Consider the following 22,924-nt stretch of genomic DNA (forward strand, 5'->3'; position numbering starts at 1 on the left):
ATTTTATATGGAGGATATCGAACAAAATTAGGTCATTTGCATGTTAACTATTGCCACAAAAGGTTGTACCACAAATTTATTTCACCACCTAATGAGACTATTCTTTTACATGCCGTTCATAGCCGCGCAGCCGCGGTAGAACTAGTCCGTTAAAGTGAAACCTGGAAACGTAGGTCTGATTCATTTAGTGCTGTGCAGTGGGAAAAATAACTCAAAACTACTCATTCTTTTTCTCTCTCGCTCGTGTCGGCTTTACGATACACGCAGACTCGTTGCCATAGCAACTGACAACAATGCAACTTTATGTACACTCAAACATTACCCCCACATAGAACAGAACATTCAGTTCGTTACAGTTTTGGGTTTTTAGGATTGATGTGTATTTTGCTTTTGTTAATAAGTGATCACTGTAGTAGATTAGCCACCACTATTAGCTAATTTAAACACCTGCTTTACTGATGATCTGTCCAAAACACACCTTATTCCACAGCACATCTATTTGTCAAGTTTGTCAAAGTCAATCATAATTGACCTACTTCCCTCTCCCTCGCTATTGTTTTTCTTAGTTAAAACTTATTTCTCACCTTGTTATCTAGTCATAGTGTAGACAGTTCATAGCAAAAATACTGAATCCCTTTTTATGAGCTCACATTTAAGTCTAGCAGGAAAATGGGGGCGGGAAAGTGCGGGGGTGACGTCATGCTGCAAGGGATCTATAGTTTAAAATAACATTGGAGCTCATTTAAGAATATCACGATATACATCGTGTATCGTGATATAGCAAAAATATATCAGGATATTAGATTTTCCTCATATCCCCCAGCTCTAATGTTGAGCACCTTCAGGTCACTCAAAGAAAATAAATTACATATTGTCATAAGTTAGCAGCAGTGTATTCACTACTCGTTTTATCATAATCTAGTGAGATGGTTATTAATAACAGTAAAACATGCAATTACACATAAGGATTATGTGTCTAACTTTTCTCAACTATCTTGTTGAATGGTCATTTTGTTCATCTGAAAGCATCAGGGATTTAGCTTTAAACTGCACAAGAGTTTACTATTTCAGCAACACAAACTTACGCATGAGGTTTCAAAGAAGGGGTTTTAATCTAAAATAGAGTGTCATAGAAAAAGTATTAATAAAACTATTAAGAGAATACTAAAATGGACAAAAAAATTATCTGCACATGCAAAGGTCTCTGCTCTAAAGAACAGAAAAAAGCTTATAGGGAGCATTTCCATATTTATAAAGAAGAGCATGAGAAAAAAGCAGAAAAACATAGTAGTATTCAAGAGGCAGGACATCAGCGTGTTATGCTCAACAGCTGCACGTCAAACGACTTTCCGTTTTTCTTTTAACCATAATGTTTAGTCTGCATTTTCTTGGGCAGAATTTTGACAAACCCTACACATCTTAAGTGAGATGCTTTAAAATTGGAAGTATTTTAAAAAGCCTCTTCAATACAAAAACAATATTAACAACAGGAAAACAAACTATACATGAGCAACTACAACATGATAGTGAAATTTTGCCAAAATTGTGGAGAATTTTTTAAGGTGCAAGTGTCACTTTGCAGGATCGGCAGCAGCTTGACAGCCGTCTCCTCTGGCTTCCTGGGACTTTTGTGCCTTCTTTTTGAAGAAATGCTCTGCTCGCAGTTCCTCGAAGCAGAATTCGGTGGCGCCGCTGAGCAGCAGCTCTTTACAGTACATGCTCCGCTCCTGCAGTTTTCCTGCTTCTGCCTCCTTATGCTGCTGCTGATGCTCTTGCAGTCTTTTCAGGGGAGTTTCTTCTTTACTCGGCTTCCGCGCTGAAAGAACAGAGTTCACCGTCGGGTTTATCTTACACGGCGTCCTGAAGGAGAGGAAAGATAAACATTAATATTTATCTTACAGTGATCTAGAGAAGAAACAAAAGTCAGAAATTCTTAAACAAGGAATTAACATTTAAAAATGTTTAGTGTGAATAAATAATTAAAGAACTAAGATTTTGATCATCACATTCTTGTAATTTACATTAAAGATTTAGGAGTGAAACGCTTCAGCAAACCTTTATGTAGATTCTGGGATGATATCCAAATGAAATGAAAAATTAACTTTCATCTGAAAGAAGGTTTATGGAGTTCAACAGTAGCTTGGAAAGAAGGAACGGAACAGTGGTAGCCGATGTCCTAGATAAATCTGTGTGGTGGCTTTTGAAGCATTGATTCCAACTGCTGTGTGTCTGATGAAATTTTACCACTTTTTTCTTCCACTTAACTTTGATGGATATACCTACACAAAGCATTCTGTAAACATATAGCCATGACCTTTTGTAATTTTCCCATCAAAACACAAAATTTCTGAATCAGATATCCAGTGGCAGAGTTTTAAGTAATGTAGTTTTCTGAATTAAATGTAACAAATCACTGAAATAAATATACTTTTTGACAATATTCTAATTTACCAAAACTCATCCGTGATTTTGTCTTTCAAACAATTTATATCCTTATTTCTGTGAAATAAAAGACAAAGAACTTCTAGACCTCCACACTCGTATATTCCACTCATTTTTTCTTTCCTATTTTAAATGTAAATTATTTCCAATTACCAATATTATTTCTCACGTTGATCTATAGTCTGTTCTTTTTCCAAATATGATTCCTGGAGGAACTCACATTGTTGGAGGCTGGTCAGACTCCTCAACAAATGGTTGGAAGGTGGGTTTCGGAGGTGGTGGAGGCATGACTGCGTGTCCAAATTTTGTTTTCTGGGGCATCTATGACATTTATAAGCAAGAGAAAAATAAAGAATTTCTTTAATAGACATCAATGTGCAAATTTGCATGTGGAAAAAAGACATGTTTTCTCATACCTTTACATCACACCATTTCTCTGGCTTCTGCTCGTTTTCTTTTGCCCTTGATGTGGGAGGAGCCATCCAGGGTTCCAGCAAAGGTTCTGATGGACCCGGAGTTTCAGCTTTGTTCTCATCGAAAATCACCAGCTTACTGTTTGAGACGTTGCCAAGGACCGGGGCACCACGTGACGGCAGGCCTCCGCTAATACCTGCCCGCGGAAAGCATCAAGAATAAGGAATGCTATAACAATATCGGTAACATCAGCTAAAAATTTCACTTACTTCTGATTGCCGACCCAGTCCTGTTGACAGGAGCAATGGCCTTCTTCTTCCCTCTATGTTTGAGGTCGGCTAGTGAAACTCTTTCAGGTTGTTTCGGCTCCTCGTCACTGCTGTCATTTTCCAATTTTAATAATGCCTGCCGGGCCACACGAGCCTGCAGAGCCCTGAGAATGACCATTCAAATGTTGTAATTCTTATAGAACAGTTCAAAGAGGAGGAAGTTAAACTGAGAAGTGTAATCAGAATTAAACAGATCTTTACTTGTGAAACTGAAGAAGCTTGTCATGTGGCTCAGCAAACCTCTTGAATGCCTCTTGATAGACAAGATCTGCTTTTCGATAACTGCCTTGATTCTCGTACTCCTCTGACCAAGCGATGTAGAGCGCCGCCTGTGTCACTCCAATGCCTTGTGCTTGCATATACCTGTAGATATCGAGGGGCTCTGAGCAGTTCTCTGCCTGGTGACATACAACACAAACATTTGGCAAATTTTACCACCACAAAGCTTGTTTATCAGAATGAATCCAAAGTTAAAAGAGTACATACAAATTTGATCCAGAGATCAACATAGCGAGGGTCATTGTGATACATCTTTTCATCTGTAAATCTGGTCACAGCCCGCTCCAACAATGTTGCAAGGTTGCTTTCTTTGCCCCCCTGAGGAAAGGTTTGTTCCGTCCACTTAATATACCTGTTAAACCACACAATGATGTCAACAGAGGTTTTGAAATAGAAAGGCAATATCTACTAAAACCTGTCGTTCATGCTGTACAATTTACTTACCTATCCCAAACACTTAGTGGATCCTCTCCTTCATAAATTCGAAGTTCAGACTCAAACATCCTGAAGAAACAGAACAAATCATGAGACCAGAGTTTGATCATTTTCCACTTCAAATCTAAAGTTAAAGAGATGATCCCTACTGTTTCTGCTGGTTGATTGCAGAAGTGGGTCCTTCTTCTCGTTGGCTAAGGGCTTGATGTAGCACCGACATATCTCTGCCACGCCTCAGCGGCTGAATGTTTTCTTTGCTGAGCTCCCAATCCACATCTCCTCCTTCTGCCATTGTTGACAATGTCTTGATCCCTATACACACATTATAGCAGCTTATTAAGATGTTCTTATGATTACGAGAAGTTCAAACTTGCAGTGATGCGTGTGTTATTTTCCCATGATACACATCTACATTTGTTTTCAAAGCCAACATGACATACCCATTATACTGTACTAAAGACTTCAAATCACCTAGTCATGATGAAATAAAGTACCTCCTTTAGTTTAAAATCACATCCAGGATTTTTAGGCCATAGTTCCTTGTTTAATGCAACCTACCAGGGAGTTTCAAACCTAAAAACACCATCATACAAAGGCTGGTTCATCCCGAAGACAAAACACCCAAGCTAAAGCTGAGCGGGACTGTGTATGCCGAGTATTGCAACAAAGTTTAGACTGACATCTGCAACAACTGCATAAACGCAAGGCACAATACAGAAGAGCCAGGGGCAAGATTCAGCTGTACATTTGAACGTGAAGAAAACCGTAGATAGATGCAACAAAGACAACTATTTAGGTGCAATGTTTCAAACAGATGCATATCCAGTCTTCTTTGTAGCTCTGGTAGCTACATCAGAGCTGTAAACTGAACAACCTCATGAGGAAGACTGGCTCTCTGTTTGCATATTGCTCAGTGTGCAAACAAGAACGATGGGCAGCACTGCAACCCTATATCCGATATAATAATTAAACAACAATGTTTCCATTTAAACCGTTATATAGCCTTTCTTGAACATAAAGGAGAGGGTTATTCTGCAAAGTGACCTACGCAATTAATCTTTGCAATGGCAATTATATTAGCGATTCCGCAACGGTTTTCCCTTCATAAGGATTGCGGAAAAAGTTAGCTTTTTTTTTTTTTTGTTGTTGTTGTTGTTAAAATGCCATATTACAAAGAGTTGTACCGTGCAAGTTATACTTAGCGAAAGAAATTAAGTTCTCTGTGAGAAAACGTATCCAACGTACAGTGGAAGCTAGCTTCCACTATGCTAAGCTAGCTAGTCGCAATGACATGAGAAGCTCACCTTGGCTTTAGCTCAATAAATTTAGTCAATATTCACATTATTAGCTAATTTCGCCAGCTAACCATAGAGTTAAACAGAACTTTCAATAGATAATGGCCTCGCTTTTAATACCTTTTCGATCCGTTTTAACCTCTTTTTTCAGGATATCTTCAGCTAATGTCTAGCGCTGTCACGCCGTTACACTAGCAAGCTCTTCTGTTTTGAACAACGGCCGCAGTCCGCGGAGAAAGCTGATTGGACGAATCCCAAACAGGAAACTCTGCGTGACGTAATATTACCGTTTCCGGTATGCTTCCTGTTTTGATAATGACAACGTTAACCATCCCAAAACGTATAGCTAATTTTCCAAATTTTTGCCAACTATAGGTGTATTTCTCAATCGCTTGGGAAGGCATTATTCAAGAGGAGACGCAATGGACAGTCGCTGTTATGGCTGTGCATCAAAGTTTAGTCTCTTCAAGAAGGAGGTAAGATACAGCTTTTCAACCTTTGGGGAACCTTCATTACCTTGCTCTACCTGGGTTCCTTAGACATAAATTCTCGCTTAAAAATGGCGATACAAATACTATGTCTCTCTATATTTTTTTTAGAAGTATGCTATTATTATCGACAGCCTTTGTCATACATAGGAAAGTTTGATAAATTTAGAGTGCATGAAAAAAGATGTTCAACTAATGGAAAATATTGAAGCCAGACATTGTGAAGATGTTTCAACACTAGAAACGTAATGAAAGGGAGTAAAGATAAATAAAGAAATTTGATGCAAAGCAAGCTGCAATGGTTGTAATAAAAATACTTTTTGAATATAAACAATTGAAATATTGCTCTGCTTCGTTTTAAAGGCAAATTGAAAATACCTTTAAGACATAAAAATCTTAATTTTAATGTTTGAGAGACATTTTAGAGTTTTAAATTTAACTCTAAGTTTATCAATAAATAAAATAGAATAAAAATAAATAATAAAAAATACTCAAAAAAGATCCAGGGACCCAGAAGAACTAATACGATCCCACCCTTGCTTATTAAAGTCTGCTTAGGTAACATACAAGGTGTATTTTCCACTAAACATTCCCTTCAGCTGGGCTGTAAGAACTGCGGACGCTCCTTCTGCTCCAGCTGTTTGAGTCTCAGTGCTGTGGTGCCTCGCTGTGGCAACACCCAGCAGAAGGTCTGCAAGCAGTGTCATGGTAATCTCACAAGGTAAACCACCTCCCCTACACACAGAAAACAAACTAAACCAATTTTTTCGTAAGCTAATATTTCACCTTCTTTCTTGTTAGAGGGGAGTCTTCGAACAATGCTGGAAGATGGTCCCCTCCAGAAAACTACAAAAAGTTTGTATGACTAGACGTTTGAAAAAAACAAAAGAATCTTGTTAACAACAGGAATGTCCTAACATTTAAAATTCATGCCTTTTGCAGACGGGTTACAGCACTGGAGGCCAAACAGAAACCGCAGTCCACACAGTCTGGTGTGCATGGAGGGAGCAGAAATGGCAAATCGGTCCAAATACCAACCAAAGGGCTTAGTAAAGAAGACTACGCTATTGCTGAGAGGCTTCAAAAGCTAAAAGAAGACACCAAACCAAGTAATACATTGAGTTCTTTTAGCATTTATCATCTATATCAAAGCTGATGATTTGAGTAGTTAGCTATTGGCTGATGTGAAAAATTATGTAAAAATGGGATGGTATTATTTCTATTTAACAAGGAAGATCCCAATGGAAAACTGGTCAAGATAGGCAGCAGCAAGTACCAAACACAGACAAAATATAATAGAAGCACATTCAAATTTTATAGAAATTACAATTAATCTAAATTATAAAACATTTGTCTGTCATGGAATTAGTCTCAAGGACTTAGTTTTGATTTAAAATCACTTAATGAAATTAACTCTGTCATTTTCCAGTCATTCCTCAACTTGTTCCAATATATGGTTCTGAGTGGACAAAAAGCTCTTTTACCAAGCTCAGTTGATGCAAATGGAACAGAGAACATCAACTTTATTTGAAACTGAACAACAATAATTTCTTTCTAGTGCTGATTAAGTTAACCAAACTTATTACAGCAATAATAATGTTACCCATAGCAATTATTTACTATTACTTTGATGTTTAATTGAGACATAAACAAACAGTATAAGAAAAACTTGGTAAATTTACATGAATATTTCAAGTAAAATGCATTGTTATAGTTATTGTTATGCCTTCTTTGCCTTTCTGCTCTTTAAGGGGTAACAGAAACATAATAAACTAATACTAGAGGATCAGTTAGTCAAGCCATAGGATAGCAGCCCAACAATAGCTCTTTTCAAAAAATGTACACGTTCATGCAAAATGAACATGAATGATAATAAAACAGCTAATTTGTCTTTCTTGTGAGTGAGGTAAAAGTATGGGAGCCTTCTTTTAACCAGCTGTTAAAAAACATGTACATTTTAAAACTTTGATCTATTTTGAGATCCAATATCAATCCATGCCTAGCATTAATATGTTTTCTTCTTTTTAAAAAGTCTTTAATAACTTTTTATCCTCTTTAGAGTCTATCCCTTCTGAAAAGGAGATTGAGTCACGTCTTGCTGCTCTGAAAACTCCCAGCCAGCCAGTGCCTTCTTCAGAGGATATGGAGGATCGTCTGGCAGCTCTGCGGGGTCAGCCACCTCCATCTCAAGCTCCTCGACCAGTGAGTTCCCCTTGCTAATCCTGTGGAAGACTCAAGTGTAGGGCTCGGTGAAAAAATAAAATATTTTGAAAGTTTTATGTGTTCACACATATAGGTACACCAGCCTCCTGACACCAGGACTCAAACTGAAAAAGCCAATGATTTGATTACTCAGATGGCAGAAGAAGTCGCCATTGATGATCAACAGTCAAGTCCAGAAGATGGTAAGTTAATATTTGTCTCATAAATTGTAGATACTGTATATAGTACAAGTCAAATGTTGATATGCACTCATCATTAAGGGGACATCATTGGAGAACAGAATAATGAGGAAGAAGAACCTTGAACCTTAAACAACTAAATGGTAGAAACCTGGCAGTTAGGTTTTCAAAGAGGAAAATGATCCCAAACATTAATCAAAATTTGTTTTGACATGGATAAAGTAATCAAACATTAAGCTTCTGGAATCGCCCCAGCCTCACCTGTAATAAAAATGTATGAATTGTTCTTTGAGATCAGGTCGTTGCCAAGATAGCTAAGAGTCTAAATGAGCTCTATTACTATTGTCACTAGCAGTCGTCAAATGTCCAGCCAGAATTATGCCAGAAGCTGCAACTTGTGTAAAAACATTTCCTCAAATATCAGTTTATGTACATAAATATTTACTGCATTAGCCTTTATGTATAGTTTTTTAAAAAGCTACATTTTCAACCAATTTTTCTCTTTAAAAGTCACCTGAGTTTAATGTTGCATAAACTTACTATGGAAAAAAAATACTGTTCAAAATGCAGCATTAACAAACCATCAAATACATGCTTACTACAAGCGTAGATACACTTTTGACTGGCACTATAAGTAATAAAATGACTATATCAGCATTTGGCAGAGTCTGAAGTTACATTCATTGCTTTCTAAATAAAACAAAACATTGTTTTACTTTTCACTTCTGAAGGTGTAGATATGAATGATCTCAACAAAGGTGAAAGTGCTGCTTCAGACGAGAATCTGGAGGACAACCAGGGAGCGGTGAGACAGCAGGAGGCAGAGAAAGACCATCTGCTTGAAGAAGCCATGAAGGAACTGAAGAGGGAGAAATATTCCCAGGACGAGATCCTTCACATGGCCAAGAGGCTGGCACAGTTAAAAGGGCAGGATCCAGATAAAGGTGCTTGGAGCCAAGAGCATTACAATCTTATCTTTCGTCCATCAGTTTATGGCTTCATTTCAAACAGCAAAACTAGACTGTGCAATGTCTTGTTTTGCAGAAGTGTTTGTTTGCTCATGTCAGACAAATCAACCTTTTTTTTTGCTTCATGTTTAGTCACAGCAGAGGATTTCAGACAACCTGACAGTGAAGAAGAAACTGAGGAAGAAGCTGTGAGGAGAGTCCTGAAACAGGTTAGTCATCTAATGTTAATACTGTAGATGGATGCTTAATAATAAATTTGCTGCTATACCCTTAAAAGCTTTTGTGAAGTATTTAGAATGGCCTTTATGGCCACAAGAGGCTGCTATTTGGCCATTTTAATAATTTGTGATTTCAAATACAGACATGTTTTGAAGTTTTAATCATCCTCTTGACTTTGGCTCCAGCTTTCAGAAGAGGCTGCACTTGATAAAGCCAGTGGCTACAACATACCTATAGAGCACAGCGGACCCAGGAACAGAGAAAAAAAGAAAACCTCTAAAAAAACAGTACTAAAAAAAGACCTCACAAGCAAATTCATTGTTTTCATTCCTTTGGGTGCTTAAAATTGAAGCTACTCTCCTACTGATGTGTTTAAAGACTCCTGCCCCAACGAGCCGGCCTTCTCCTACTGCTGCTGCACATCAGCCATCAGACAGCGACGACGAAGAACTTCCCTGGTGCTGCATCTGTAACCAAAACGCCACCCTGCGTTGCTACACCTGTGACGGAGACCTGTACTGCAGCCGCTGCTTTCGGTAACATGCATTAATCATCATAAACACACTACAGATTCCAGTTAATGACTCAAAATGGGATCGTGCTTGAAAAAATCTTCAGTCTGCCCCAAGAAAAATGATTTGGAATGCAAACCACGACCCACATAAATCCCACGCAGCTTGCTACCATACTGTTAAGCAGCATGAATATAAAGTATTTACTGTGATGAATTATCAATCCGCTCTCTATCATCTCCTCAGGGAAGGCCATGATAAATATGACAGGAAGGAGCATCACACCAGTAGCTACGCTGCTCCGAAGAAGAAGAGGAAGACATGATACTAAAGATGTTCATCTTATTAAACTCTGACCTTTCATGGCTGTAGGACTTGCTCGTTAGCCTCACAGGGAGTATTGCAGTAATGGTAACAGCTTTATAGGAATTGAAAACATTACTATAAACCAGAGCTCATCATAACACATTAACTTACAGTACCTAGCTTAAGGATTAATAAATGCCCTCTGGGGGCTTTACAGTTTTTCATGGCACAACCACAAACTTAATTGTATTTTATTGGGATTTACAGTGATACACCACCACAAAGTAGCATGTATTTATGTAACAGAAAAAAAAGGATACATGGTTTTCAACCTGTAATACGACTATTTGTGTTCATCGTCTTAATATTCCACTTGAGGGTGAACCTCCATCTCGTCCTAGAGTCTAACAGGTTTTTTTTCTCGGATTGCCTTTTACTTCACTTCCTCCCCCCACCCCCATATAGTATGTTACTGCCGCCACAATGTTAAGTGTGTTAAGAGTTTTATTTTTCAACACAGATAATGTTTAAAATATTTACCAAGTAGTTCCGTTTGGTCTCATCTGAGAAGAACACCTTTTTTCTTTTTATCACGTGGACGCTCACAGTCTTGATAATTGATTTTCCCACTTGAGGTATACATTTAGTTTTTGAAGACTTTTGACATCAGCTGGTTGAACTGAAGTTTATTTAGGGGTATCGGTGTAAAAGAAGCTGAATGCATATGCTTTCCAGTTCATTTCTGTAAAAAAATCTGTGGAGTGTTTGTGTTTGTCATTTATATTGAATCCCTATAAAAGACATTGAGATTTGGGGTTGTGGTGTGATAAAATCCAAAATAGCTGGAGGGGTTGATTCAGCTTGCAAGGCAAAGTGCAGTAAGGAACTTAAAAGACATTTAAAAATACTGTGCAAGATTTCCAGCAGCAGTTAGACTAAAATTAGACAAGCAAGACATGTAATATCTGAAACTTATCTTAGAATTTGCTAAAAAAAAAAGATATTAGTTGAAGATGCTAAATGAAACACAACTTTTAGAAGTCTCAACGTGAATAAGAAGCATCACAGGTTTGTTTGAACTGTCTTAGTTTTTCATGACAAAAGAGCCTCCTCCTAAGTATACTTTGCACTCATTACTGTTTGAGTATTTTTAACTTTTTGCAGCACTTCCATCAAGCAGACAGATCATGAGCTCACCCAAGACAATGTGTACTCATTTGCAGACTATTGTCAGCTAGATACTGAAGAGTCACAGACGAGTCTGTATGAAAGAATCACTGAGGCCTTTGTTCCCTTTGTGCTGTTGTTCTTGTCTATGTTTGGCTGTGGTTCTGACATTAGCGCTGACTCTCTTGTCATTTGATTCTAAATGAAGCAATTGTTTTGATTATTTTTAACACCAAAGCTCCTTTTTTTTTTTTTTAAACAAAATGTGTCATTATTGAGAAACTCGTCTGGCATGTATGGATTCTTTGTCAGTGAAAGAATGAATGAGTCAGAGTCATACAAGTAACGGTAATGGAGCCCTCAACAAAAAGACCCTGCGTATGACAGTGAGAGGACCAGAGTGCTGTTAACTTATAGGAAGCCTTCACACTCTCTTCTGGCTGCCCCCTCCATTAATGGTGGCCATGTTTGCCTTTTCTGGCCATGTCATGCACCACCCCACCACCACCATACACAGGAAATGGATGGGTATAATGGGTGCACGCTTAATGGAACATCCTGTGGCTGATTTCAGTGTGTTTACTCCTAGACCTGACATGTTGACGCCTCCATTGTTTCCATCACTCTGTTGAAAAATTCATGTCAGAAAACAGAACGCTGACGGTTATCCTTTCAGTTGTGTCCAGACAAAGTGCTGCAGGGCGTAATGAAAAGCAGCTGTGATAGTAGAGTGGTTTTATTAGTGCTGTAAATTTTGTCCAAGTAATGCAACTGCTATTCCAAGAATTAGGTTGTTTTTTTTGTAGAAGGTAATTCAAATTAAAAAGTGAACCTCATATTATATAGAACCATTATGCACAGAGTGATACATTTCAAGCATTCACTTCTATTCTATTTAGATGATTATGGCTTACAGCAAATTGCTATTTTCCGGATGATTACAGAGTACTTTATTTAAGCATATTGATAGAAAGTTAAGTGGAAGGAAACTGTGTGGTAAAAAAGGTGCTGAGGCAGAGTAAAAAGGTTGCTTGAGGTCCAGTGAACTGCCCACAGTCAGGACTTGTAAGTAGTACTTGGTTTCACGACCAAGGCATCATTGTTCTCGACTGCAAGCTCTGCTGACCCCAAACCACATAGAAAATCTTTAGGGTATTGTCAAGAGGAAGGTGACAGACATCAAACACAACATTAGAAATAAGCTAAAAGCTGCTTTTAAATCAGCCTGAGCCTTCTTGACAACTTGGCAGAACCGCTGAGTGATTCCTTTTAAGGCAGTCTGATGCAGAAACAATTTGTCTGTTGTCATTAGCTTTAGGTCCTAATCATCAAAATTAACAGAAACAAAACTTGAAATATGCTACTGTGATGACTTTGTGAAACATTTGTGTTCTCTTTTTTAATTGAATTGCAAACCCAAATAAACGTTTCAACAGTACTCTAATTTATTCAAACTTAACCTGCAGATGCATAATTAATGTCGAATAAAACAAACTGGTTCATCACTTTGTTCTAAATCTGATTATTTGCACAAACAGCCTTGTTTTGAAAAGCTTCCACTTTATTCCACCAACACTGTTACCTAAACAAAATGCTTATGTACATAAATAAGAAACTGAAAATGTACACTCTTTTACTCTTACACAAAAAAGAGTCCATCTGGGTAATAGTTGCGTCATGTTTATCACTTTTACATTATTGATATTTTGAAGGGAGCTTAAATTTTAGAGTCCATAAATTGAGCAGAAAAAATTCATTCTGACTCAGGAAGGGGGGAAGAAGTCAGGAAAAGTCCCCGATGTGATATTTGCACTTCCAGGCATACAAACTCTTAACCTGTGGGGAAGAAGAGGCTCCACATCGTCTTGGTTCTTAATTTGACCTCCAATTACTTCTTCAAGGGGCCTGACATTTTACGTAGACCTTTTATCCTGTAGAGCAGCCCGTTGATAAACTCCTGTGGGGAAGTTTCAGAGAGCAGATTTTCATTCTCTGTGTTTTAGATAGTCAGTATGAATGTCCTAATGAGTAAATCATTAAAATTGACTGTCTTTGGATGTGGAAGTTAAGCTTTTTTGTCACCTTACCTCTTTTGGCTTTCCACATTCCTGCAATAATTCCTGAAGAAGAAATACAGAAATAAAAAGTTAGTCCAAGAAAGCAACATTTTTTGTCTATCAAGCAGGGCCACCATCAAAAGTGGAGCCACGAGTGTAATGGACATCCAGGTAAACATGCTGAACCAACCAGGCCGTATCTTGGCTGGGGAGTCTAATACAAAATTTTATACAGACAGGAATTTAAGATTGGAGAAGATGATTTGCTTAGGACATTTTTGTTTTAATCTAAACCCTTTAAATTCATTCTGTAGGCACCTCTGCTTTTATGCTACATTTAAAATATATTGAAACAAAATTACATCTTCAAAGGAGTCAAATTAGCAAAACAGAATTATACAATGGAAAAAGCTGAGAACGTTTAACCAGCACTGTTAAACATGATTAAAATATCTTTATTGCTTTTTCACTGCAAATGTTGCGACACTGGTTCCCAGCATGCATTTAATGTGTTAAAAGATTTCAGCTTGTGTCATAAGTACACATTTATTTAGATATCTTGTTAAGCATGGCATAAAGAGGTAGCATGACTTTAAACTAGATTGAAACAATCGATAGCTTCTAAACCAAACAAAAGATTTGATGGTTTTCTTTCTAATTCCATGTTATTCATATTGTATAAACAGAAATAGTTAAACAAATCTACTCTTTGAGCGAATATCTTCAAATTCATCTCAGCTTTTGGACTACACTTTATTCAACAAAGTCCATTATGCAACAGGGGAAACGGTGCATTCACTGGCTCTAGTGCAGCAAATCTGCTGTGATACAGCAAGGGAACCAGACCCACTTTATTGTTGCCAAAGCTGCCAAGACGAGACACAATTAAGAAAAGAAAAAAGCTCTGCCTTAGAGCTGCTTCTGTTTATTTTATGACCCCACAAAACACTTATTTGTGTAATGCAGACCACATAAGCACTTAGAGATCCTGCTAAAAATCAATCAGATGATTTGCTTTTGCAGACTTGGCATCTCTGGGAAACAAGAGGCGTTTTTATTGAACAGTTTGAAGGAAAATCTCAAATCCTATCCCAACCCAATTTACAAACTCTTTTATCAACTTTTAACACCTGGACGGAGAAGTGTTTAAACATTTATAGAACATACCTCAAGTCGAGTTCTTTGTCCTTCATCGGGCAGTTCTAGGAGTTCATCTATGTCGATTTCTAACTCTGGAATCTCTTCCTCCTAGGATGGAAATTAAAGTTATTCAGAGTATTTTTCTGTCACAATAGTACCTACATTTGAATCTCTGAGTACAGCATTAGTTTTACACTGCAAAACAGGCATGGAATATCAAAACTTTGGTGGGAGCTTTATTGTGCCAATTTTTTTCTACGTTTTCCCCACAAAGTCCTGAATTAAGCCAACTCACTTAATTGGTCTGAACTGACCCAACAGGGTGATGGTACAGGTCAGCTCCATCCTCCACCCACAGCCTTGAACTGGAGAAGGAATGAATGAACTATAAAAGCACTGTGTCATCCTTTTACAGGTAGTGGTTAAAATGTCTACACCACATAGTTAAATCATTCATAAGCCAATAGCATACACCCATTTAAGCTTTGTATCACTTTTGTTACTGAGTGTCCCAGATAAAATATAGCTATTCTAACAGTATAAGCAAAACTAATAAGGCCTGTTTCTCACAAAGTGATTAATGAGCAGTGCTCAAGAGCACTGAGGCAGAAGGGACTCTAGTTGGCCAATGTTTACACGTACCAAGAGCAGATTTCATGGATGGGTTACCTTTTACCATGTAGTTCAACCATTACTGAAGGATTATTCACACACATGCTGTGCACTATATTAATTCTCAATTGGTTTGTTGTGCAGTAGCTGACAAAGGTTATTCGATATTTTCACGTTACGAATCACAAACTTTCCCCTCTCCCCCGAGTACAAATCTGAAAAGTGTGATGTGCTTATCTATCCTGATAGGTATTAATTAAATCCTGTGTGACATTGTGTTGAGAATGCTTTTCATTACCCATGTTAGTGAAGCTGGTCACCATTGATGTGAAGGGGAATGGGATTTTTTTTTTTTTTTAAAGAAAACATTTTAGTGGCTCCAAAACAGCTGTGGCAGGATAACACCACACACACCCAGATCTGCAGTTAAACATCTTGATAAAAGCACACCATGCTAGAATGACTCTGTTAAAGTCCAGAACTGATTCCTATTAAGAATTTGTGGCAAGACTTGGAAACTGATGTTTAGAGACACTCTCCATACAACCTGACTGAGCTTGAGATATTTTGCGATACAGAATGAGCAACTATAACGCCATTTCAAAATTTGTTTTGTCAAATTTTAACTATAACTAAGAGCATTTTAAGTTATGAACTATAATGGCAACTTAGTGTTCATAGCAAATTCTTTTCTCATCTAAGGCAAATACAGCAAGGCGATCAATACCTATAGCCAGCTTGTAATATGTCCATGCTCCACTCTCAGAGAGAATGAGGAGTGCAGTCAGCAGAGTTCATGGAGTTATGATATCTGAAGTAAGCACTCACATTTGACAAGTATGGCCTTGTTTTTCGAGGGAATATTTTCCAGATGGGGGATTTTCTTGACTGAAAACGACTGGGCTTGCACAGCTCATGAGGAAGGAAGGTAATCAATGTGAAAGTGCTGAGTAGTGAAATAGATGGGGCCTCTTCAGAGTCCCCATGGCCCCTCTAATTGATATGTGTTGCAAGTTTGAACCCTCTGTTATTTTGCTGAACTCTGCAGGATAAATCTATAGCCGAACCTTTGCTCCATGCTTTATCTTGCTGTGCTGCGAAGGCCGCAAGCTGAGATTAATTACATTGTCATTTACTTAAATTCTTTTTTTATGCAAAATAAATAAAATATGAATGTAAGAATAAATCTAAAAGCTAAAGACTGTGAAAACTACTGTTAAATTACTTTATTTCTTTTCACCACCTCCACCCTGACGTTTCACTGCTTCAGACAGCCATCCATGCAGCGCATCACTAAACATTAAAGGGCGATGCTTTTCACAAGTTATCACTAACCTTCCTCTAACTTACAAGATTTTATGTCATATCCAGTCAGTTTCCATCTTGTCGAGAGTTACTGCTTTAGTCTATGGAATGTTGAATATTAATAAGACCTTCAGATGCAGACGTCTTTGCAGCATTTTCTGAAGTTAAAAGACTGAACTTAGAATAAGCACTGGCACTAATGTTGACATTCGTGTATATTAAAACTTGTCTTGGAGGACAGGATTCAGAAATAAGAATTTGCAAATTAGTCATTTTAGGTAACAAAATCCACTGGGCCATCCTTCTAAAAAAGCATCCCAACACAACATAAACATGAAACAATCACTGAACCCTTACTTACATGTTTCCCTGTGTTTATGCTTTTGTAAAGGAAACTGAGCCCTGGAAAATGTGTCTGTTATGAGATAATGCTGGTGTGTGTTTCGGTTATCAGATCTTTCCCTTTTCCTGTTAGCAGGACCAGCTGTGAAGATGTCTAAACATTCATTAATTACCCTGAAAGAAAGAGAGATTAGTTAAAAGAGATTTTAATCTTATACAGTTCCACATCCTTCTGCTTAAAAACAATAGCAGCCCAGATTTCTGGAGGGAATGCAGCTTAATTAAATTATTTTTGATTGTTCCACATTGGTCTCTAAATCACAGCCTGCAGACTTCAAGGTATTTCATTGAGATTTTACCAAGTAGAGGAAGGAATATGTGAAATGGTGATCAAAAGTCTTTGTAAATGTGTCTAATTGTACCCGATAAGCCAAAATATAAATCAGTAAAACTAATTGCCTTCAGACGTCACGTAAACAGTAAATAGGGTCCATCCAATCTTTGAACATCTCAGAGTAGTGTTCAATTCATCATTGAAAGCCAGTAAAATATATAACACAACTACCAAATGAAGGCCATCCACCCACGCATGCCGGGCAAGTAGAGATTTTATCAGAGTTTTTATCAGAGACGCAGTCAGGAGGCAAAGGGTATCGGAGAAGTAGCAGAGATTACAGAGGTAACGGCTTAGGTGAGATAGTTTCTTCATAGGACAACTGTTAGTTGTATATGTCAGAAATCTGTCTTTCTTTTGCAAAGACAGAAGAGCTTAATAGTTGATTGCAGGATGAAGGGAATTAAATACCAGCAAATCCTGGTAGAAAACCTGTTGGAGGCAGTGAGTGAATATAAACTCGGTCTGAAGTTCAGCTTCAAGCAGGAAAATGTCTTTAAACTTACAACCAGAGCTACAACAGAATGGTTTGGACTAAAGCATGTGCATTAGCTAGAAAGCTTACTCAAAGTCTAGAGCTGAATCCTAACAAGAATCTGTGAAAATACCTGACTAGTGATGTTTACAGATGCTGTATGAAACTGCAAACTACAGATAACATGCTTTTTCATAAAATGTTTTGCATCAGTTTCTTCCCACTTTATAATTTTCCACATCTTTCATCACACACAATCCCCACAAAAACACTAAGTTGTGTGGTTAATTATGTGACAAAATACTGTATGTTCCAGGTGTCTTATTGCTTCCTAAATGCACTATATTTTATTAGAGTGCATTTTTTTAAACTACAGATTTGATTTCTAATGTTAAGCATAAAAGTACTGTTCAAACTTTTTTGAAATGCATTTTCCAACTTTTCAGAAGGTGTGAAGTGTGAAACTAAGGGTCCACTCCTGACTCGAGCGGCCCTTGTATGAATTAGAAATGCAGATAAATAATTTAGGCTATGACACAGGGGACTGATGGTAAATGCTTCCACGTGGAAGACTCTGAGAACCAACAGAGTAACCTTCCCCCAAGGCCCATGCAAAATTCATTACACTACCCGGTGCACACGGACAAGCCACAACCAGTTCTACACAAGTGACTCATGCAGAACATTGGAAAGTTAAGTGCTAATTTGTCATTGAGCAAAGCATTGCTCTTAGGAAAAATATACTGAAGACAAGCATTTTCTACTTGCCGAGGTGGACACTTGTATTTTTGTTGCCATGACTTATTATCTTATCTCCATTAATCCTTTACACTCCTGCTATATACCTTCTCTAAGTTTAAGAGCTGCTTCTAACATTTTGATAATTTTGCAACCGTATGAAAGACACCATCTCCTTTTGCAGCAATAGTACATTTCCTTGGCTTATGGGAGGAGGCTGCAACTAACTCTTTGCTTGATTGGTTTGGAAATAAAAGGAGAACAATTTGTTTCCACCATCTCTGGGTTAAAAGGAGGAGATCTTGTCATCTGAGAGACACTGTTTCCCAGAAGCTCGCAATCCTTAACGGACACCTCTAATTCCAACCGTGCCAAGCAGCCTCATGTGGGCGAAGAGACATCTGTTGCCATGGTTTCCCCTCACAGTATGCCAAGCAAGTCAATATGGAGCCTCTGACATAATTGGATTGTATCCCACAGAACGGGATTGCATTATGAAGCATTATGAAAATCAACTACAAGTTGACTAATGTTTTTTTTTATATTCCTCAGTACATTGGACCAATGAATAAAAGGTTTAAAACGCAGGAATGTCTCCCTATTGAAAATGATCTCCATGTAGTATGCAGTGCATGTGCTCAATACTTGAACAGGGCTTCTCTGTGATTCAATCATCCTGTGGCAATGCTGATGTGTTTAGTAGGACTTAATATCAGCTTTTGTATAATCTGCGTTGTTTTTCATCTTCCTCCTTACGTTACCTCATAAGTTCTGAGGTTTGAGTGAAGCAAGCTTGCTGACCAAACATGAACACAACTTAAACAAAACAAGGTGGGCCAACAGCAAGGAAATAACATGGCTCCTCAAATAATTACTGAATATAAATTTTGTTCTGTGCCTCTCAGCTTTTTTCTCCAAACTCTGAAACCTCACTTTCCAAATTAAAAGCAACATTTACTTTGATCTTAGATAAGAAATGTGGAGCTCAGAGGTAGCTAAAAAGAAAGGTGTGCAACAGTTGCGGCCCATGTTCTGGATGTGTCTGTGTTTGGTACCTCTTCAGGCCCTGACTCCGGCTGCAGCCCACACACCTTTAAGTCTCCCCCAAAACCTCGAATAGGCTTTGCTTCCAATTCTCTAGAGGCTCTCCTGCTTGTCCCTGTTGCTACCACACTCTTCCTTCCACTAAACTTTTCATTCCATCACCCCATGTCCAGAATTCTGTAAACAGTCAGTTTCTTTAGGAATGGCCTTGTGTGCCTTAACTCAAAGACCAATGACTGCCTTCCCCATCAATACCATATCGGAGTAATTTATCACAAGGTAAATACGAATGTTTGTCTCAGAACTGCAGAAATCTAAAGTGCAGAACTTCACAATTTGCAACAAGGTCAAATGTTTGATCAATGTGGTGTCTGAATAAATAGCCTCCTTCATATAGTTTATGTAGACAACTATATGTTCTTAAATCTGATTCCTCTCAGGCATCTTATCACTAAAATAAAAGAACCTGAGAGCATGGATACAGCTGACGCTGCAGTCAGGCTGATGACAAATGAGTGTTTCTGAACCAGAAACTGCAGCTTCTTTCCTCCCACCCATTTCATGATCCACACGATAGATAACCCAAGGCAGGAGCCTATGAGCTTTTCTATGGCTCCCTTTCCCTGAACCTTCTTTTCATGCATGCAGAGCAGCTGAGCACCAGAGTGAGACAGTCCTCTCCTCCTACCTCACAGTCAAACAGCAGGTGCAGCTGCCCGTCGATCCACTCCTCAATATCCAGCCTCCTCTGCAGGTCCTTGCGGTTGTACTTCACTGTCAGCTTACCCAGCTTACGGTGTGCCGAGTCTTCTGTCTTGTCCGGCGCCTGAAACATCACCCTGGACTGGGTGCCTGGCTCTGTCGCCATGGCTGCCACGGCCTCCAGAGAACCGTGGATCACACAGACAGAGCCACAGGCTGTGACGCACTCTACACAAACTGGCTCCCCTCCTCTATATGTTGAAAGCTCTTTTTCTGATGGGCTGCTCTTCCCACACGCTGCTCCTCTTTTCTTCTATCTCTTTAATGCCGGTTCTGGTTTCCTGCCTGTCCTCGTCCTCCCTCTCGCTCATTCTCTCTGAAGCTTGTTCTCTTGCTCTCTTTCCCTCCACCTCCTCCTATTGCAACACCCACTGGCTGCACTATCAGGAGAATGGTAATGAGATATGACTCTCCATATGTGTGTGTGTGTGGGGGGGGGGGTGCACTTTGCAGAGTGTGTAATTGCTTGTTGTTCTCTTCTTTTTTTTTTTCTTATGGCAGGTAGAAGAGCATAGGTCAATTGCAGCAATAAAAAAAAGGAAGAAAAGTTGAAAGGGCAATCGTCTAGGGATGATCAGTTTGGCTGAATATATGTGAATTCATATGAAACAAAAAGTACAATAATAATTAGTTTTTTCTCGATTTCACAGGTAATTGCACATAAAACAAATATCACATTCCAGTACATCCCTTACTGAAGTATCTAAAATAATTATTGCCTTGAGATTGAAAAGTAGAAGGTTCATCCGCATAGTCTTATGTAAGTATTAAGTAGTTCCCATCTTATATATTTCTTCATGTCTTGCTGCTTTGTAGCCCTAAAATGTTTCAGATATCACAGTTAGATTCAAGTCACTAATTAGACTACGCCAGGTCAAAAGTCTTTTGAAACTTTGATTCAGACATGGATTTGCTGATTTTCCAGAACCCTGAGCTTAACATCACAAAGTAATGGCTGGACGTTTACCCACAGGATTTTCTGCCACAAACCAGAATTCATTGTTTCATCAACAATAGCAAGTCTTCCAGGTCCTGAAGAAGCTAAGCAGTCCCAGACCATCAAACTACCACCACCATGGTTGTCGGCTGGTATGATGTTCTTCTATGAAAATGCTGTTCACTTTTAAATTTCCAAAGGAATGATAATTTTTCGTCTCTCCAGCTCACAAAATATTTCCCCAAAAGTCTTTGGGATCATCAAGGTGTGACTTTGGGAATTGGGAGATAGGGGTTTGACTCCTCTTTTGGTCAGCAATAGTTTTTGCCCTGGAACTTTGTTTCAGTTGATGTTGTTTTTGCCCATTTGCATGGACACAGTCACTGAAACAAATAAGACCTGTAGTGCTTCAGCTGTTTAGAGGTTTATTGAGTCTTCTTGAAGGAGCTGCTGGTAATTTTGGTGGCTCAGCCACTCCTGAGAAAATTCTCTTCCCATTTTTGGACAAAGACTCTCAAAAAGGCTTGCTAGAGTTCCAAATCCTTAGAAATGGCTCTATACTTTTTTCCAGACTGACAAATTTCAGTAACCTTTTTCATTAATCCATTTCTTTAGATCATGCCAAGATGTGTTTCCTGACTGTAAAACAGCTGCAAGAATATCCAGAATGCTGCTGCAAGAGTTCTGACTTGAACCAGGAAATATAACCACATTAGTCCAGTCCTCAGGTCTCTTCACTGACTTTCTGAATATACTTTAAAACAACTTTGCTTGTGTATAAGTGTCTTTACGGTCTAGCGGAAAAATACATCTCCGAACTTCAGGTAGCCAGAGTCAAACACAGCGAGGCTGCGCTTCAATATTATGTTAATAAATTCTGGAACAGTCTTCCTGATGAAGTGAGGCATGCCTAGACTCTGACAATGTTTAAATCCAGGCTGAAAACAGTTATTTTTTGCTGTGCAAATAAATACTGACAGTATTTCATCTACATTTCCTTTCCCTAATTTAAATGGTCAATGACTTTACGATTGTTTTTCATTTGTTTTATCTTGTTTAAATTATGCTTTTTAATCTCTGCTTTTAAACTTTTGATTTTGCTGTAAAGCACTTTGAATTGTCCTGTACACTAAATGTGCTATACAAATGGTTAATTCATTCTTAAACAAAGGACACAATTATTTTTTTTCTCAGAGTCAGATTGGAAATCTTTCTTCCCTTTATAAATGAAAACTTTTTCACAGCACTGTGTTTCTAACAATAGTCAGGTCCCTCCCTGACAGGTGAGCCAGGGTTCCTCTACTATGGAGGTTTCTTTGTCCTGTATATGACAGCCATTATCAGGTGTACGTTTAATAAGGCTTGAAGTCAAATTGGCATCCTCAGTTACCCACTCTTACATAATGCATAGGGAAGTTAGGTACTCATGGGTGCCAAATTGGAGCCAAATGTCAAACCCAGTTCCTGAAATCAACATTGTAAAGTCGAAGGGGAACACAACTGCAAGGTCAAACATCTACCTGCAAAGAGTTAGTACACAAGAAATACGGCAGATAAGAGGCACCAGAGTGCCCTTAGATCACATAGCCACTTGAATAATGGGTATTTGGGCTTTTTTCAGTATCCATCATTCATAGCTGCTGGTGTTCACTCTCTGATGCACCGTCTGTTACAAACACTGAATTATTAAGTGCTTCTAGCGACTCACCTTTCCAAGCAAACACATTCATTCATTCATCCCATACTGGTTTTCTTGATTCTGCATGGGGAGGCTGGTTAAAATAAAACACCAGAAGAGACCCATGTTAGACCTTCTCACCTCTTACCTGGGCTGGGTGGCTCATTACAGTGAGAAAAAAATC

At 38.4% G+C, this 22,924-nt stretch overlaps 3 protein-coding genes and 1 long non-coding RNA gene across 4 annotated transcripts; 2 read left to right on the forward strand and 2 right to left on the reverse strand.

Annotated features, from left to right (window-relative positions):
• Nucleotides 1-459: 459 nt before the first annotated feature.
• bub1bb (BUB1 mitotic checkpoint serine/threonine kinase Bb) lies at nucleotides 460-5,414 on the reverse strand. Its single transcript, XM_032546938.1, has 9 exons — nucleotides 5,315-5,414; nucleotides 4,049-4,211; nucleotides 3,909-3,968; nucleotides 3,672-3,816; nucleotides 3,387-3,583; nucleotides 3,126-3,289; nucleotides 2,859-3,052; nucleotides 2,663-2,763; nucleotides 460-1,860 (listed from the first exon to the last, which is right to left on the reverse strand). The coding sequence occupies exons 2-9, from the start codon at nucleotides 4,189-4,191 to the stop codon at nucleotides 1,572-1,574; spliced, it is 1,293 nt and encodes a 430-aa protein (XP_032402829.1). The 5' UTR covers nucleotides 4,192-4,211; nucleotides 5,315-5,414; the 3' UTR covers nucleotides 460-1,571.
• An 83-nt stretch (nucleotides 5,415-5,497) lies between these two features.
• On the forward strand, nucleotides 5,498-12,761 carry zfyve19 (zinc finger, FYVE domain containing 19). The gene is made up of 11 exons (XM_032546939.1): nucleotides 5,498-5,670; nucleotides 6,282-6,403; nucleotides 6,484-6,537; nucleotides 6,625-6,791; nucleotides 7,742-7,884; nucleotides 7,979-8,087; nucleotides 8,816-9,028; nucleotides 9,185-9,261; nucleotides 9,457-9,558; nucleotides 9,650-9,807; nucleotides 10,030-12,761. The coding sequence occupies exons 1-11, from the start codon at nucleotides 5,617-5,619 to the stop codon at nucleotides 10,106-10,108; spliced, it is 1,278 nt and encodes a 425-aa protein (XP_032402830.1). The 5' UTR covers nucleotides 5,498-5,616; the 3' UTR covers nucleotides 10,109-12,761.
• A 35-nt stretch (nucleotides 12,762-12,796) lies between these two features.
• ppp1r14d (protein phosphatase 1 regulatory inhibitor subunit 14D) lies at nucleotides 12,797-20,428 on the reverse strand. The gene is made up of 4 exons (XM_032546940.1): nucleotides 20,052-20,428; nucleotides 14,481-14,561; nucleotides 13,344-13,376; nucleotides 12,797-13,213 (listed from the first exon to the last, which is right to left on the reverse strand). The coding sequence occupies exons 1-4, from the start codon at nucleotides 20,229-20,231 to the stop codon at nucleotides 13,145-13,147; spliced, it is 363 nt and encodes a 120-aa protein (XP_032402831.1). The 5' UTR covers nucleotides 20,232-20,428; the 3' UTR covers nucleotides 12,797-13,144.
• A 35-nt stretch (nucleotides 20,429-20,463) lies between these two features.
• LOC116708862 (uncharacterized) lies at nucleotides 20,464-22,305 on the forward strand. The gene is made up of 3 exons (XR_004336784.1): nucleotides 20,464-20,885; nucleotides 21,099-21,214; nucleotides 21,678-22,305. It is a non-coding gene; the product is annotated as an uncharacterized LOC116708862 (long non-coding RNA).
• Nucleotides 22,306-22,924: the final 619 nt, after the last annotated feature.

This window comes from Xiphophorus hellerii, chromosome 19 (genome assembly GCF_003331165.1).
Source record: "Xiphophorus hellerii strain 12219 chromosome 19, Xiphophorus_hellerii-4.1, whole genome shotgun sequence".
NCBI lineage: Eukaryota > Metazoa > Chordata > Actinopteri > Cyprinodontiformes > Poeciliidae > Xiphophorus > Xiphophorus hellerii.